The sequence below is a fragment of the Papaver somniferum genome, chromosome 7, assembly GCF_003573695.1.
Source record: "Papaver somniferum cultivar HN1 chromosome 7, ASM357369v1, whole genome shotgun sequence".
Lineage (NCBI taxonomy): Eukaryota > Viridiplantae > Streptophyta > Magnoliopsida > Ranunculales > Papaveraceae > Papaver > Papaver somniferum.
In genome coordinates, this window is record NC_039364.1 from 42,462,969 (window position 1) to 42,479,818 (window position 16,850).

General features: G+C 36.3%; 1 protein-coding gene across 1 annotated transcript; it reads left to right on the forward strand.

Moving 5' to 3' along the window:
* Window positions 1-6,513: 6,513 nt before the first annotated feature.
* LOC113297110 lies at window positions 6,514-11,875 on the forward strand. Its single transcript, XM_026545513.1, has 14 exons — window positions 6,514-7,059; window positions 7,143-7,935; window positions 8,042-8,183; window positions 8,264-8,384; window positions 8,580-8,678; window positions 8,811-9,110; window positions 9,195-9,302; window positions 9,647-9,718; window positions 9,866-9,952; window positions 10,423-10,494; window positions 10,606-10,695; window positions 11,018-11,125; window positions 11,256-11,324; window positions 11,532-11,875. Exons 1-14 carry the CDS (start codon window positions 6,859-6,861, stop codon window positions 11,604-11,606), a joined length of 2,337 nt encoding a protein of 778 aa, XP_026401298.1. The 5' UTR covers window positions 6,514-6,858; the 3' UTR covers window positions 11,607-11,875.
* The last annotated feature ends 4,975 nt before the right edge of the window (window positions 11,876-16,850 follow it).

The window sequence follows — 16,850 nt, forward strand, 5'->3', positions numbered from 1 at the left end:
CAGCTCGAAATATCAAATGTGTATTCGAATTTTGTTTCAATAGGAGATATAATAGAAATAGACTTCTGAGTGATAGATGAGTTCAAGTCTCCACATACCTTTTGTTGATGAAGTTCCACAAAATCCCCTTAGTAGTTCTTCGTCTTCAATCGACGAACGTCGTGAAGTCTAAAGCTCAACTACACATTCTATCCTAATCCAAGACATAGTTATAAGTAGACTAGAAATCAAGATTTATAGTTTTGACAACTAAACTTGACAAACAAGCTTGAGATAGCAACGCTTGCGAGCTCGACCGAGCAGTGTTGTAACAATATTAGAATAACAAAAGGCAAAAACAGAGACATTAACCCTGACACTCTTAAGTGGCTCTTAACTGCTTCAGGGAAATTTCATGTTAAATCAATTTATACAAAGGTGAATGAAAGAACTATCAACAACTATAATTTAGGCTTGACATATTCTTTCTGGAAAAGTCTATGGGCCTTAGAAGTGCCACAAAGAATTAAGATTTTTGCCTGGAAATGTCTTCAGAATGATGTGCCTACTAATCTTAAATTAGCCAGGTTCATGCAGGATGTCTCACCTAATTGTACTTTTGGCTGTGCAAAACATGAATCTTTGGAACATGTACTTTTCCATTGCCCTTATGCCAAATTAGTTTGGGCCATAGGTTCATTCCTAGTAGATCTAAACTTTAGTACTACAACCACATTTCTGGATATATGTAAAGACTGGCTAGGAAAGGATAATACTATTCTTCCTATAGAAATTATTCTGACAAAAAATTGGTTCATATGGAAGGAAAGATGTAATAGAAAATTTGAAAAAAAACACCAAACACACTTGCAACTAGCTTTAGAAATCCAGAGACACTTGGCCTTCTGGCAGAAAGAAAAGTTCATAGTCACAAATGCATCTTGCAGTAATAATGCTAAGAAGAAAGAGTCTGGAAATCCCCTAGGAAATCACAAAAAAAAACTTAATCTGGATGCAGCATGGATATCTGAAAATGTGCATGCAGGTTTCTCTTTAATCCTTCGAAATGATGCAAGACAATTTGAACAAGGGAGGGCGGGACCAATCTCAGCAACATCCCCAGAAGAAGCAGAAGCTCTAATCCTTCTACAAGCAGCTAAATGGGCAGTCGAAGAAAACTTTTCAGATTTTAGTGTGGAGGGTGATTGCAGGAACCTTTTTAATTATCTAAATGGTGTTCCTTCGAAGATTTCATGGCAGAACCAATCCATAATGGAGGAAGCTAAACAAGATTTTAATCTTTGTCAAAAAAAAAATGGGTTCTTTATTTGTTCCTAGAACAACAAACAATGTGGTTGACTTATTAGCGAATGTTAGATAACTGTGTTGTGTGTGTGTCTGTGTCATTCACTCGTGTGAAATTTGAACTCGTTTTCTGTGTGACTATCGGTCACTGGCTATAGCAGGTTGAAGTGTACGCTAATCACCTGCTCAGGTGGTTAACTGACCAAAACAAGTTTATATACTCAGTGTCTGAGTCTGTCTTGTATCTAAGAATTGTGAGAAGAAAAGATCAATGAAAAATCTAAGAGAGATTGTCTAACGATATCATCTCTTCAACATGGTATCAGATATCGGTTGTTAACCCTAATTTCTTCAAACTACTATCTTCTTCATCATCAACAATGGCAGAATCGATTAAACATGTTCCTCTAACTTTCAAATCACCCTCAAAATTATCAACCACAAATTATAATCTCTGGAAATCTCAAATTGTTCCACTTCTTAGAAGTTATGATTTATTCAAATTTGTTGATGGATCATTTCATTGTCCAGCAAAGTATTACAGGCGTACATCTGCTGAAGGTATCAAAATTATTGAAACTCCTGATTTCGTAGATTCATATCCAGATAATAATTTTGTTCGTAATCATGTGTATGCATACTGGGTAAATCAAGATCAAGCTATCCTCTCTTGGTTATTTACAGCCTGCACTGAAGAAATTCACTCTCAGGTGGTTGATTGCACCTTTTCTCATGAAGTTTGGACTCGATTGGAACACAATTATAATGCTACCACCAAATAAAGATTGATGCAATTGAAATTTGATCTCATTACACTGAAGAAGAGTTCTGATTCCATGTTAAACTACTTCAACAAAGCACGATCTATTTCTCATCAACTTTCACAGATAAATCGTCTAATTACTGATGAGGATCTCGTTTTTCATATCTTACAAGGCTTACCTGCAGATTTTAATTCTTTCAAAACATCGATCTACACTCAACAACTTAAGAATGAGAACCTAATTACTTCATTAGAGTTACTAGGATTACTTCTTTCAAAGGAATCGAGAATGAATGTTGAATCTAATGTTGATCTCACTGCTGCTTCTGCAAATATTACTCAACAACATCAGAATTTTTCGGCTCCTTCTTTTGGCAATCAATTCTCATGTTTTTATAATCTTCATTCTCAATTTTATAATCAGTCTTATGATCAATCGAATTTCTACAATCCTTCACCAAATTACTGAAACTCTTATCCTCCTAGAGGTGGTTTTAATATAACTAGTAATTTCAGAGGAAGAAGTTCTAATCGATCTAATTTTAAAGGAGGATTTAGAGGTGGTAGAGATTCTAATGGTGGTGGCAGATTTGGTATAGGTTTCAACAACAACTCCAACTTTTATCCACCTACTATGAAACCAAACTACTTCATTGAATATTATATATGTAAGAAACCAAATCACCTGGCTGATTAATGTAGATACATATATGCTCATTCTGATAAATACATGGCTCAAGCTTACCATGCTTACTCTGATGGATATGGTGAAGATTATGAAGAATTCTGGTGTCCTGAACCAGAAGCATTTGTTGTTTACAATGAAGAATATGCTTCTCCTTTTCAATATGGTTGGATTCCTGATTCTGGTGCCATACATCACTTAACATCTGACTTGTCCAACTTAAATTTGCATTCTGAGTACCAGGGAACAGATCAAGTGAGAGTTGGCAATGGCTCAGGTTTGCACATAACTCATATTGGCAATTCTAAATTTACAAATGGCAATACCACTTTTGTTTTGTAAAATGTTCTTCATGTCCCTTCTATTACAAAAAATTTAATTTCTGTTCATCAGTTTACCAAAGAAAATAACTGTTTCTTTGAATTCCATCCAAATGAATTCTTTGTGAAGGATATGGTTACACACAAGGTCCTTCTTCATGGTCATGTTAAAGATGGTCTTTATCACTTGGAGTTTACTGCTGATCAACTTAAACAATCCTTTCAATCTTTTGTTACAACTACTTCAAACTGGCACAACAAACTTGGTCATCCAGCTTACAATACTTTGAAACATGTATTAGCTTCTGTAGACAATGTTATTCGTGACCATTTGTCTAATACTATTTGTCATGATTTTCAGCTAGCTAAGAGTCATAGTTTACCATTTCCATCTAGAACAAATAATGATGTATTTGGTCCTTTAGATCTCATCCACTCTGATGTACGGGTATCACCATTATGTTCTATCAATGGATATAAGTATTATGTTTCCTTTATTGACTCTTTTAGCGGGTTTACTTGGATATATCCTTTAGCTTACAAATCTGAAGTATTATCCACATTTGTTAAATTTAAATCTCATGTGGAGAATTTGCTCAGTATAAAGATTAAGTTTGTTCAGTCAGATTGGGGTGGTGAATACATGAATGTATCTACATACTTGGATTCTTGTGGCATAGGACATAAAGTGTCTTGTCCTCATGCTCATGCTCAGAATGGCAAAGCTGAGAGAAAGCATAGGCACATTGTAGAAACAATATTAGCACTTCTTTCTCATGTTGGTCTACCTATGTCATTTTGGTCTTATGCATTTGAAACTGCAAATTTTCTCATCAACAGACCACCAACACCAATTTTACATCATTCTTCTCCTTTGGAATGTGTTTTTCATCTGAAGCCAGACTATAATTTCTTGAAGACTTTTGGTTGTGCTTGTTATCCATGCTTGAGATCCTTTAACAGTCACAAAATTGCAGCCAAGATCTGCCAGATGCAGTTTCCTGGGATATAGTCATCTTCACAAAGGATATAGATGCTTTAATCCACTGACAAACAAGATAATTATTTCCAGAGATGTGAAATTTGATGAGTCAGTGTTCCCTTATACTTCTTTGTTTACTCAAGACACTCCTACTGCACCAACTCTATCCACTGTTTCAGTTCAGTCTTCACCAACTGCAGTTTCTGGCATCTATAACTCAGTTGATGTTCCTTTGGTTGATTTAACTGTGTTTCCTCCTCTGTCATCCACTCAAACTACACCACCAGTTACTACAAATGCTCATTCAATGACTACAAGAGGCAAAATGGGAATAACTAAACCAAAAGTGTTTGCTTCTGAAGTTCAAACTGTTTGTGAAGACATTACTGTTCCTACTTGTTATTCTGAGGCTTGTAAAGATCCCGGATGGAGAGATGCTATGGATGAAGAGATTAATGCTTTATTACAAAATGGTACTTGGGAATTTTTTTTCACCCATGCTCTCAAAATGTCATTGGTTATAAGTGGATTTTTCAGAATTAAAAGAAGAGCAGATGGTTCCATAGAAAGATACAAAGCTAGATTAGTTGCAAAGGGCTACAATCAAGTTAAAGGAATTGATTTCCAGGATACTTTCAGTCCTGTTGTTAAACCAACCACTGTATGAATGATCTTATCCATTTCTCTCTACAAAGTATGGGAAATCAGACAACTTGATGTCAAGAATGCATTTTTGCATGGCCATTTGAAGGAGGATGTTTACATGGTCCAACCACCTGGTTATTCAGATAAACTATTTCCTTCACATGTATGTAAGCTAAAGAAGGCACTTTATGGGCTTAAATAGGCACCCAGAGCCTGGTTTGAAAGACTATGTACATTCTTGCTCAAATGTGGATTTAGTTCTTCAAAAACTAATACTTATTTATTTTACAAAGTTACTCCTTCTGCAACTATCTATATCTTGATATATGTGGATGATATTCTTGTTACTGGCAGCAATCCCTCAGAGGTAAATCATCTCATTTTACAGCTCAGTACTGAATTTTCCATAAAGGATTTGGGACCATTACATTTCTTTCTAGGCATTCAAGCAAAACAGACTTCTCATGGAATTCATCTCTCTCAAGAACAATATATTTCTAATTTACTGTCCAAGACCAAAATGAGTGTCTCTAAGTCTTGTTCTACACCATTTGGTTCTGTGTCATCTACCTCTTCCACTACTATCTTTGAAGATGCAATTTTATACATAAGTACATTGGGTGCACTTCAGTATGCTACCATCACCAGACCAGACATAGCTTTTGCAGTTAATAGGGCCTGTCAACATATGCAAGCACCTATTGAAGATGACTGGATTGCTGTCAGGCGCATTCTGAGATATCTCCAAGGCACTGTTTCCTTTGGCTTACAGTTCAAGAGATCATCTTCTTTACAATTACAAGCTTTATCAGATGCAGATTGGGCAGGAGATCTATCTTACAGAAGGTCTACTAGTGGTATGGCTATATTTATGGGACCTAACTTGATTTCTTGGTGTTCTAGAAAGAAAAAAACTGTCTCTAGGTCAAGTACAGAAGCATAATACAGATCTCTAGCAGATGCCACTTCTGAGCTTATTTGGGTGCAGTTTCTTTTATCTGAGCTCTCATTTCACTCTCCAATGCCTCCTGTTCTCTGGTGTGACAACATGTATACTATTCATAGTAGAATGAAACACATTGAGATTGCCTTTCACTTTGTCAGGGAATTTGTGGCAGCCAAGTGTTTGGAGGTGCGCTTTCTTTCTACTCAGGAGCAGATTGCATATATGTTTACTAAAGGACTCTCCACCACTAGATTTCAGCATTTAAGACTCAAGCTCAGTGTCTCTGATTGTGCATAGACCCTTCACTTGCGGGGGGGTGTTAGATAATTGTGTTGTGTGTGTGTCTGTGTCATTTACTCGTGTGAAATTTGAACTCGTTTTCTGTGTGACTATTGATCACTAGCTATAGCAGATTAAAGTGTACGTTAATCACCTGCTCAGGTGGTTAACTGTCTAAAACAAGTTTATATACTCAATGTCTGAGTCTATCCTGCTCAGTGTCCGAGTCTATCCTGTATCCTGTGTCTGAGTCTATACTAAGAGAGATTGTCCAACGATTTTATCTCTTCAACATCGAAAGAAGCTAAATTTTATGGAACTATTTCTGATTGGAGGAATGTTCCTCCATCTTGCATTATGCAAGTTCTGGAAGTAGATAACTCTAATGATAGGGAAGTCACTCATATCCTAATATTAGATGACCCCGAGTTAGCCTTTTGAATGCATTCTTAACTTATAAAAAAAAGAAAAAAAAAATCGTTTTGACATTTTATACCCAAACTAATTTCGTGCATTTTTGCTTGTAAAGGTCGAAAAGCTGCAAGCTATTGAAAAAAAGTGTTTGGCCCAACTTTTTGTTAGTAGACTGAAAGTAGTGTTTGCACTTGCAGCAAAAAAGGAAATTTGGAGGCAACCCCGGTGTAACATACAACAATCAATCCATAGCCACACACGCAGACTCTCGCAAACGGCGAGAAAGTATTTTCTCTCTTCCGTAATCTTCTTTCGTTCTTTCATTTATCCAATTCCCATCCAAACAAAAACCCCCACCAAAAACCTTCACTCTTCACTGTTTCTCCTCATATTTTCCGCGAACTTCATTAAAATTTAGCTGAACCTAACAAGTTACACCAAGCCATTATTGGTTCAAATGTTATCTGGTTTTAGTTCAAATGCTCTTAACTCCTTCAGTTTTTACTTAATTCACTGAATTCAAATTCATAATCACTACAGATGGATAGTCTTACCAGTTGCTGTACCAATCGTTTCTTTCTTCCTTACAATAGAAAAGCAACACCCAGAAAATTGAATTTTCTTGTTTATGCTTCTTCATCAAAAGATGATGATAAAAAACCTAAACTTGATCATTGGGACCAAATGGAACTTAAATTTGGTCGTATGATTGGTGAAGACCCTAAATTGACCCTAGCTAAGGTGAGAAATCATACCATTTATATTCAATTTACTCTTTTTTTTTTTGGCTTATAATTTTCTGTGGTTTTATGTTCATATAACAGGTAATAGGTAAAAAATCAAACCCAGAAATTTCATATCTTGAGATTGAGAAATCATTTAGTAGAAAGAAAAAAGTTAATGATGAAATTGTTCAAGTTGTTAATCTTCCATTTGATAAGAAATCAAATTCTTCTGTGAGTAATTTGAATTTAGTACGTCCTGTTCCTAAGAAAGGTGTCAAATTTGAACAAGATATTGTTAGTGATTATAAGGTGAATCCATTACTTAAAAGAAGAAAGAAAGTAGTAGAAAATTTTATGACCGAAACTAGTAGTAGTAGTAGTGTTAGTGATATTCCTCCTCCTAATGTGATGTTGCGGAAGCCTACTACCTCTCAAGAAGATACTTTTGATAATGTGAAAGGTTTGAGAATGAAAATTAAACCAAATTTGGTATTAAAAATGAGGAAGGATGACAATGACAATGCTAAAGAGGATAATTTTAGTGAATTGTTAAGAAAGCCCGAAGCAGCTGTGGTCAATACTACAGATGATGATAATGAACATGAGAAAAAGAATTCTGCTGATTTAACAGGATTAAGTTCTGGTGGTTTTGAAAATTCTGAGGATTTCAACAGTTTAAGAAAGCCCGAAGCAGCTGTGGTCAATACTACCGATGATGATGACAAACATGAGAAAACGAATTCTGCTGATTTAAATGGATTAAGTTCTGGTGGGTTTGAAAATTCTGATGATTTCAACAGTTTAAGCAGTGTGGATTACAACAGTATACTTCAGAAACCTAACCATGCACCGTTTGAAAAGGTATCTGAAGTAGAGGATGAACCAGAAATAGGTAATTGTTATAGACTTCCTAGTTACTATTTGGAGTTAGAAATCATGTTTATTAATTTTTAGTTTTAAGTCGATTGTAGATGCTAATACTGGTCTTATTTTTTAAGGACTACAGCCACTCGAGAGAAGTGATGTGGTGCTTAGTGAAATGGATGATGTTACTGCAGTGAAGCAACCTTCTAATACAAGTTCAAGTAACTCTGCCAATGAATCCACTATAGAATCTGCATTGCAGGGAAAACCTCAAAGGTATTGGTATTGGATGTTGCTACTTTGCTCACTTTTGTTTTTACTGTTTGCTTATTTAGCAATTCTATTTCGCGTTGTAGGTTAAATCCGTCTGCAAAACAAAGTTTGGTAACTTTGAAGGAGGAGACGAGCCCCGTGAGTGACAATATCTTTAGCGAGAGTGTAGACATTGGGGATCTCATAGCTGCGGCACCCGTGAAGGTGAATCTTTCTCTATATCTTCTTCTTCATCCTCATCATGTTTATCTCATGCAATATGTGCTTTTTCTCATCGGATTTTATGTGTCACCATATAGACACACTTGTTAATGATTTATGTGTTTATTTGATTCCTTTATGAATATTTATCTTGAACTAGTTCATGTAAAGAATACGAGTATATCATGTTTATTTTAGGACCAAGAAGATGCTGACTGGACAAGGGCAGAAAATCTGCTAAAGACAGAAGAAAGGGAAGAAGTGGAGTTGATCAACTGCAGCACCAGAGGGTTTGTTGTATGTCCCCCTAATGGGTAGAAGTCATTAAAACTATTAAAAAAATCATCTATTTGGTACTTTTATTCACCCTGTGCAGTTGATTATCAGAATATTCTTTGAACTTACTGGCATCATTTTTATCTTTTTCAGGCATCTTTTGGCTCTTTGGTAGGGTTCTTACCCTACAGGAATTTAGGCTCCAAATGGAAATTCTTAGCTTTTGAATCGTGGCTGAGAAGAAAAGGCTTAGACCCGTCCATGTACAAACAAAATGCAAGCATCATTGGAGGTTATGAAGTTCAGACCAAGAGTTTGCCTCTGGATACAAATCCAAGTCCGGCAAAAGTTGGGAAATTTGGTGGGGAATTGTCACAGGACATGAGGGTGGAAGATCTACTTGAGATATATGACCAAGAGAAGATCAAATTTTTATCATCCTTTATTGGTCAGGTTTGTGATAGCTATTCCTGATGTTTAAATTCATGCCTTTTTAAATTTGCATCTGGGAACACTTCAAATTAGCGTCTTTTACAGAGAACAAAGGTGAATGTGTTAATGGCTGATAGGAACTCCAGAAAGCTGATGTTCTCTATTAGACCGAAGGAAAGGGAAGAATCTGTTGAGAAGAAGAGAAATCTAATGGTAACTTGCTTTTTTTGCTACATGCTTTTGCTTGCATTCCCATAGTCTTATGAGTCTTGCTGTTCGTTAAATGTTCTCAGAAGATTTATCATTTTAATATAGGGTATGTATCAAATACGGTATATTGCCTGATATCCATAAGATATTATACTTATTGTTACTAATAGATGAACCAGAGCTAGATTTCCCTTTCTAATATTTCAATATGATAACTCTCCTCCTGGGCCTACTGAATGGTTTAAAATTGATTTTCACACAAAAAGAGGAAGATTACCCAATAATTTCTGAAGTTTGAACGTGAAAATATTTCGGTGTTCATTGGCAACTCAATATTTTTTATGCAGGCTAAGCTTAGCGTTGGAGATGTTGTGAAATGTTGTATCAAGAAAATCACTTACTTCGGTATATTTGTTGAGGTAATGCAAAATGTTTGATGATTTATTTCTCATGCAGTTGGTTTTCGTGAAATACAAATCTGCTTTGCTCAAATTGAATAACTAATCAATCTGGGTTTTGTTAGATGCTATGCATCATCATATATTAACCTAAATATATTGATAAAGGTTGAAGGCGTGCCAGCTCTGATTCACCAGTCAGAAGTTTCGTGGGATGCTACAGTAAATCCTTCAGCATTTTTTAAACTTGGTCAGGTAATGCAAATTATAGGAGTGGTATTTTTTCAGTTTATTTTTTGTATTTTATTTGGTGATGCATATTCCATAGGAGCTCAACCTTGACCGCCCAATGAATTTCACGTTACATCTATTTATGTGCGTCAAAGAAAATCTAGCAAAGATGTTATTAAGATGAGTGTAATAGTAAAACAGACATTATGACGAGTGTAGAGAGAATTAAGGGTTCTCAACGTACTGGCTGTTTTGGAAACTTTTAAATGTAAGTTCCTGGTTTCCGATTTATACTTAGGAGTTCATTTAAGCTTAAGTGTAACCAATCCCGTGATTTCATTTCAAAATAGGAGTAGATGGAGTTTGATGGACTTAGGTTAGCTGGTGCAGGTTATTCTTCGGCAACAGTTGGCTTTATGCTTATCTGCCTCATTTTCTTCTATTTTAGATGCAAAAGTTAAACTCTGATTTGATATAAGTTGTTCTGGTTTCAGATTATCGATGCAAAAGTTCTCCAACTGGATTATGCACTCGAACGCATCTCATTGTCATTGAAAGAAATAGCGGTACTTTATCTCTAAGTTCACGCTCCCTTCTATTCTCCCTTGTTTCCGCAGACATGCATAAATTTTGTGTGGTTTTTTCTGCTTTACATATCTGTTTTTTTTTCATGGCAGCCAGATCCGCTGATCGAGGCATTGGAGTTTGTAGTAGGTGACCGAAATTCTTTGGATGGAAATAATGAAGCAGCACAAGCGGATGATGAGGTTCTTTAATTTGTTTGTGTTTGAGGATACAGTTGTATTCATCTCTGATGTACCTGCGTTAATTTACATAAAATGTCAAAAACTATTCCAAGCCACTTCGCTCAATTTGACTGGCTTTCAGGATAGTATAAAAGCTTGTTGCTTTGTTTATTAGGATTTAGTGGTGTAATGACCACTTAAAACTTGACATGTGGTGGACTATTTGTTGGACAAAGTATGTGGTCAATGGGTAGTGGTTTCGTATTTGAACTTACTGGTGCTGTGGTCATATTACATGTGATATGTTGTTCACATCTAACTATATCATAGTTAATTTTCGCAGTGGCCTGAGGTTGAATCAATTATTGGGGAACTGCAGAAGATTGCAGGAGTTCAATCGGTTTCTAAAGGCCGTTTTTTCCTTAGCCCTGGTTTAGCTCCAACATTTCAGGTATGTACAATTAGATGTTTGCTAGAATTGTTTGAAACTTGGAAATGTACTTTCTCCACTAGGTGTAATACCAATCTCAAACCTTTTATACCCTCTTAACCTAATCACAATCACTTCCTTACGAGTTCAGGTGTATATGGCGTCCATGTTCGAAAACCAATATAAGTTACTTGCTCGTTCTGGAAACAAAGTACAAGAGGTAATGACAGTTGGGATTGATGACCCGAATCTTAAGATTTCACTCTTTTATACACATGGAACTATAGTGTTTTGGAAAAAAGGGGGTTATCATTGTATGACCAGTACATTGACTCCCTGCTGGATTGCTATGTTCATTTGGTTTTATCAGTCTGTTAAAAAAACTCTAATGACAGAAGTTTTTCTTTATTTTGTTCATTATATGTAGGTTATGGTACAAGCGTCTTTGGATAAAGAACAGATGAAAGCTGTAATCCTAACATGTACAAATAAGGTTGAATAGAAACAATTTTACTGTTTTTTGAAACTATATCGCTTAGACCCCCTATTTGTAATAAACTTCATAGCCTAGAACCTAGCTAGCGATTCGGTGTATGGGAGATCAGGAGTATTGTTCGGTTGCATAAATCTCAGAAACTGTCAGTATATCAGCAATGTATGTGATTCAATTTATGTGGAATTCGACGGTGGCTGGATGTCAGTCGATTTTATCTACATCATTCTGTTAATAAATGTATGAAAGTTCCTGATTTAGGCATTTCATTGAACTCTTTATTTCTAAAATTGGCTTCCTTGTTTTTCATCTCCAACTTTTTCGTGTTGTCAACCTTGAGCTTTTTCCATTTGTTCCTTGATTCTTTCTAATTCTTTGACGATTTTCTCCATCATTATTAGATCTTGAAATATAAAGAATTGCTAGGTTCTTTGAAAACTTGCTTTCTGATTTGAACAGATAAAAAGCTGTAATCGCATTAGCTGGTTATTTGGTTTTATCATTCTGCTAATGACAGAAGTTTTTGGTCAATTTGTTCATTATGTAGGTTATGGTACAATCCTCTTTGGATAAAGAACATATAAAGATGTAATCAGATTGTATTGATGGTCAAAGTTACATAGAAAAACACATGAATATGGACAGGACTCAACAGTGAGAAAATAACAGGGAGAGAAATGAAATGGAAAGTTATAACCACCAGTAAACAGAAATTATACAGCAGTAAGACAAATGCAGGTGTAGAAATCCTAATGGATAAACTATTGTAACATTCTCCTCAAACTATGTCCTGACAAAAGGCATAAGTATGTTCTTAAGAACAGTTCCTATGGACTCAACAAACTTGTAATTTGTTCATTTTGCTCCCACTATGGACTCAACAAACATGAAAGACGAATGGGTAAACCAACAAAATTGTTGGTTTGTTGAGTGAGACAGAAAAACAGACGCGCGCTTGATGAAACATCGGGCGGTTGTAACAAACATGCTGGCGTGTGAGCCAGAAACGCTGGCGTGTTCCAAAACCGCCAGTTTGTCCTTCACAGGATAGCGTCTGTGGTAAACCTTCCAGCGTGTGACACAAAACCGCCGACGGATAAATCTGGACGGCTGAAAAATCTTGTGATCCAACGACTAGAATTTTGAGTTCTATAAATACTCCTCATTTCAACTCCAAATTCACACATTCTAAATCTCTTCACTCTCAAATCGTCTACAAAAATGCCTCCCAGAGTTCGTGGTGTTAGATTCACTCAACAAGAGGATTTAGCTATTTGTAGAGCCTTTGTTTTTCACACACAAAATGTTGTCGATAGGAATGTGGCCGAATCGACGTTTTGTTTCTGGGAGAAAGTTTATAGAATGTTCGCTGCTGAAACGGGGAACATTTATGGGCGTGATTCTCACGAATTGTCGTATCGTTTTGTTTAATTAGTCGTCATGTATCGGAATTCGTCGTTGTACTAGTGGACAATCACAAAAATAAACTCGACCGTGAAGCTATACATGAAGTGGAACCCAGAACACTAGCGGTGTGGGATGTATCTCACGGTACGTCCTTTCGACTTCCAAGCTTGTTTCAACATTCTTAGGGTGCTCAACAGATACGATCCCTACATCGTTCTAGGAATTCCACCACCCGACGAGAATTGACGGCTATGTAGTAGTTGTTTTAATCTAATGTATTTCTTTTATTCTCATGTATGATGTGGTTGTTGAATCCAATGCAGTATGTTTTTATTTATGATATTGATGGTGCAATGTTTGATCCAAGAAAAATTTAAATTAGTTATGATATTGATGGTGCAAATGTGAAGACATCCACATGTTTGGTTTAGATAATCACAATAACACAAAATAAACAACAAATTAAATAACATAATACCATAGTGAATCGATTTGTCCTTAAACTTTAATCATCCCACTCCACCAAAAAGCACCTAGGACATTTCCAGAAATGCCTTCCGTGTGTGTGTTCTTCAGTAGAAGAGCACAAATGCATAAAGGTCTTGCAACCGAGATTTGAGCATCCACTGATTCTCTGTGGACAATATTTGTATTCGTGATCTCCATCTCCACAATGCTTGCAATGTAATAACTTCTTCTTCAATTTGGCTTTAAGTTTGAAGTTTTTGCAGAGTGTTGCAAACTTTTCTTCTTCTTCTTCTTCTTAAATCTTCATAGCATCATCTAGCATATGTAGTTCCTCTGGACAGTTGGGATCTTGACATTGCAAATACCTGAGCTTTTACGGTTGTGATCCAAGGGCATTGCATAAGACTGTGGTTATCCATGTAACATAATGGACAAACCTCTTTTGCTTCGACACATAATATTTGATTCGCTTTTCCTTTAGAAAACATGGTGGATTAAGAAAGAAATCTATTGGTTTGGTTGAGAATGAAACCTAGTATTGTATTTATAACAAAAAAAAAGACGTTGGTAATTCAAATGGGCGGTTGTAGTAAAGCCGGGCGGTTTTACTACAAACGCCAACGGCTAAATTTCCAACGGCTCTATTTTCTTTCTCGCCCTATAAATTCCATTCTTCCCATCTCCAAATTCGCATCTTCGTCTTCTTCTTTCTAAAACTCTTAATCTCTCTCACTCTGCAGAAATGTCTGCTAGAATTCGTGGTCCCAAGTTTACAGACGAAGAGGATATAACTATATGCAAAGCATATTTTTTTCATTGGATAATCGTTAGTATGGGCTATCAAGACGGTTCTTTTTGGGAGAACATTTTTACGATGTTCGTTTCACTGACGGGGAACCCGGGAAACCGAGATGCTCGTCGATTGTATGCTCGTTTTCAATCTATTAGGCTTGTAGTCCAACCATTTCTTGCTCTAGTAAGGGAAATTGATCGAGAAAAGTTCATCGGTGTAACTGAAGATGAAGTGATCCAAACGGCTCTTGATAATTGAGAGGAAGCTCACGGTAAACCTTTTCTTTATGAAGCGTGTTTCAAAATTCTTAAAGATGGTCCATCTCAAGCACATCTGTACTGCACTCGAATGCCTCTCTCGGTCTTTACAATGTGAAAAAACGGGGGTCTAACAACCATACCAAATATTTCTCTTAGCAATTTGTATGGACAACTCCAATTTGATTCCAAGAGAATCAACTAGGCCGTCAGACTCAATCAATGGAAATATATCCTAGAGTTGTATCTTTGTTTCACAATGTAATCAGCAAATCAAACAGATAGAAATCCGCAAGCCTGATTATTATGTGAAACAACTTGAACGGTACCAAAGACCAATGTTCAAGTGTCAATCAATATAATCAAGGTACAGTTGCGCTCCTTACGTCTCTGAATCTCAGCAGGATTCTACGCACTTGATTCCCTTAACTGATCTCACCCACAACTAAGAGTTGCTACTAACCAAATTCGAAGACTTGATAAACCAATCGGTCTCACACAGAAAAGTCTATTGAATAGATAAATATGTCTCCTACATAAACCTATAAGTTTTATTCCGTCTTTTGATAAATCAAGGTGAACATGAACCAATTGATATACCGGATTTATACTCTCGAAGAACAGCCTCTAAATGTCAAACACCTCACAATAATCTTAATCGTATGGAAGCGAAACATGTATTGTGGAATCACAAACGATGAGAGGAAGATGTTTGTGACTACTTTTTAACTTGCCTAGCGGAGATTAAATCTCGAGCCAATCTTAGAGAAGATAGTACTCAATCACGATGGAAAACAGTAAGATCAGATCACGCAACTATAGATAAAATAGTTGGGTCTGGCTTCACAATGCCAATGGAGTCTTTAAGTCGTTAACCTACAGGTTTTAGAAATACCTAAGGTTAAAGGAGAATCGACTTTAGTCGCAACTAGTATCACAAAGGAGGTGTGGGCATTAGGTTTCCCAGTTGCTATAGTTCTCCTATATATAGTCTTCAAATCAGGGTTTGCAATCAATGTTACTGTTAGAGCACTGCTCGGTAAAACTCGCATGCGTTGCTATCTCAAGCATGTTTGTCAATGTTAGAGATCAAAACTATAAGTCTTGATTTCTAGTCTCTTATATCTAAGTCTCGGACTAGGATAGTAAGTGCAGTTGAGCTCAAGGACTTCATGGTGATTCATCATACAAGAAGAAGATCTACTCAAGGAACCGGTGGAACTTATCGACAAAAAGGTATGTGGAGACTTGAACTTATTTGTCACTCAAAAGTCTATCTATTCTATCTCCTACTCTTTGAGACAAAAGTCGTATGCTATACATATAGACTAGATCATACACATTTGGTATTTCGAGTCGAGTATACCACGCCTATCTATATCTCGAAATATGTGTTGGTAAGCTTTTCGCTTCGACCAAGTTTATCTTTACCTAGTGACGAAAGTCATGAATGTTTCAATCACTTTGAAAATTGCTTTGACGAGAAATAGTGTAACAACTATATAACATCCTCTAAGAATGTTTTAATGATTGGAATGAGAGTTTAGATTACATAACCAATGGATTTCTTGAACCGAAGTTTTCGAACTTTGTTGATCAAGAGAACCGGAAGTATGGCAAGTACCAAGTCCACGAACTCAGTCCGCGAACTGCCGAAGTTCTCAAACCCGAGAATTTCTGCTGGAGTTGACAAACTACTTGCGTGAGCCAAGTCCGCGAACCGGCGTAGTTCTCGAACCCGAGAATTTCTGCTGGAGTTTGTAAACTCTATCCGGTGTCTTAAGTCCGCGAACCTAGTCTGCGAACTTGAGAAGGTTATATATCCAAAGATAATTTCTGAACTTAATCTTAAAAGACTAAGGAATGCATTTGCAAACCGTGGCTATTAAAGTTCATGAACCGATTCGAGTGAATCAAATCATCTTTGCTTCAATTGTGTCTTGTGTAGTTGCATAAGATTTCCTTGCAATTGAACAACTCTCTTAACTAGTTCATTTGAGTCAATTGAACTAGTTATGGTGAAGAAGAACATGGTTGGTGTGAAACGCTATATGGTTAACCTCTTTGGGTAGACTATTGTTGAACCAACAATGTACACGTTTGGGTGCGGTTAACAAACCTAGAAGCGTACAGTCATTTGTGTATGACAAGCTAAGTTTTAGATTTAACGGTTGAAAAATATTAGCTTGAATCCAAATCGGGTTTTCATCTAACGGTGAATATTGATTGCTTTGTAACTAAGGAAAAACCCTGATTTGAAAAGTTATATAAATGAGACATATAGTATTTTGTAAAACTAATCCCCACACCTTATGTGTGATACTAGTT

Coding starts and splice junctions, on each gene's coding strand:
- LOC113297110 (XM_026545513.1), top strand. CDS start 6,859: ATGGATAGTCTTACCAGTTGCTGTACCAATCGTTTCTTTCTTCCTTAC. Junction 9,719..9,865: donor ACTTCGGTATATTTGTTGAG/GTAATGCAAAAT, acceptor ATATTGATAAAG/GTTGAAGGCGTGCCAGCTCT. Junction 11,126..11,255: donor GTTTAGCTCCAACATTTCAG/GTATGTACAATT, acceptor TTACGAGTTCAG/GTGTATATGGCGTCCATGTT.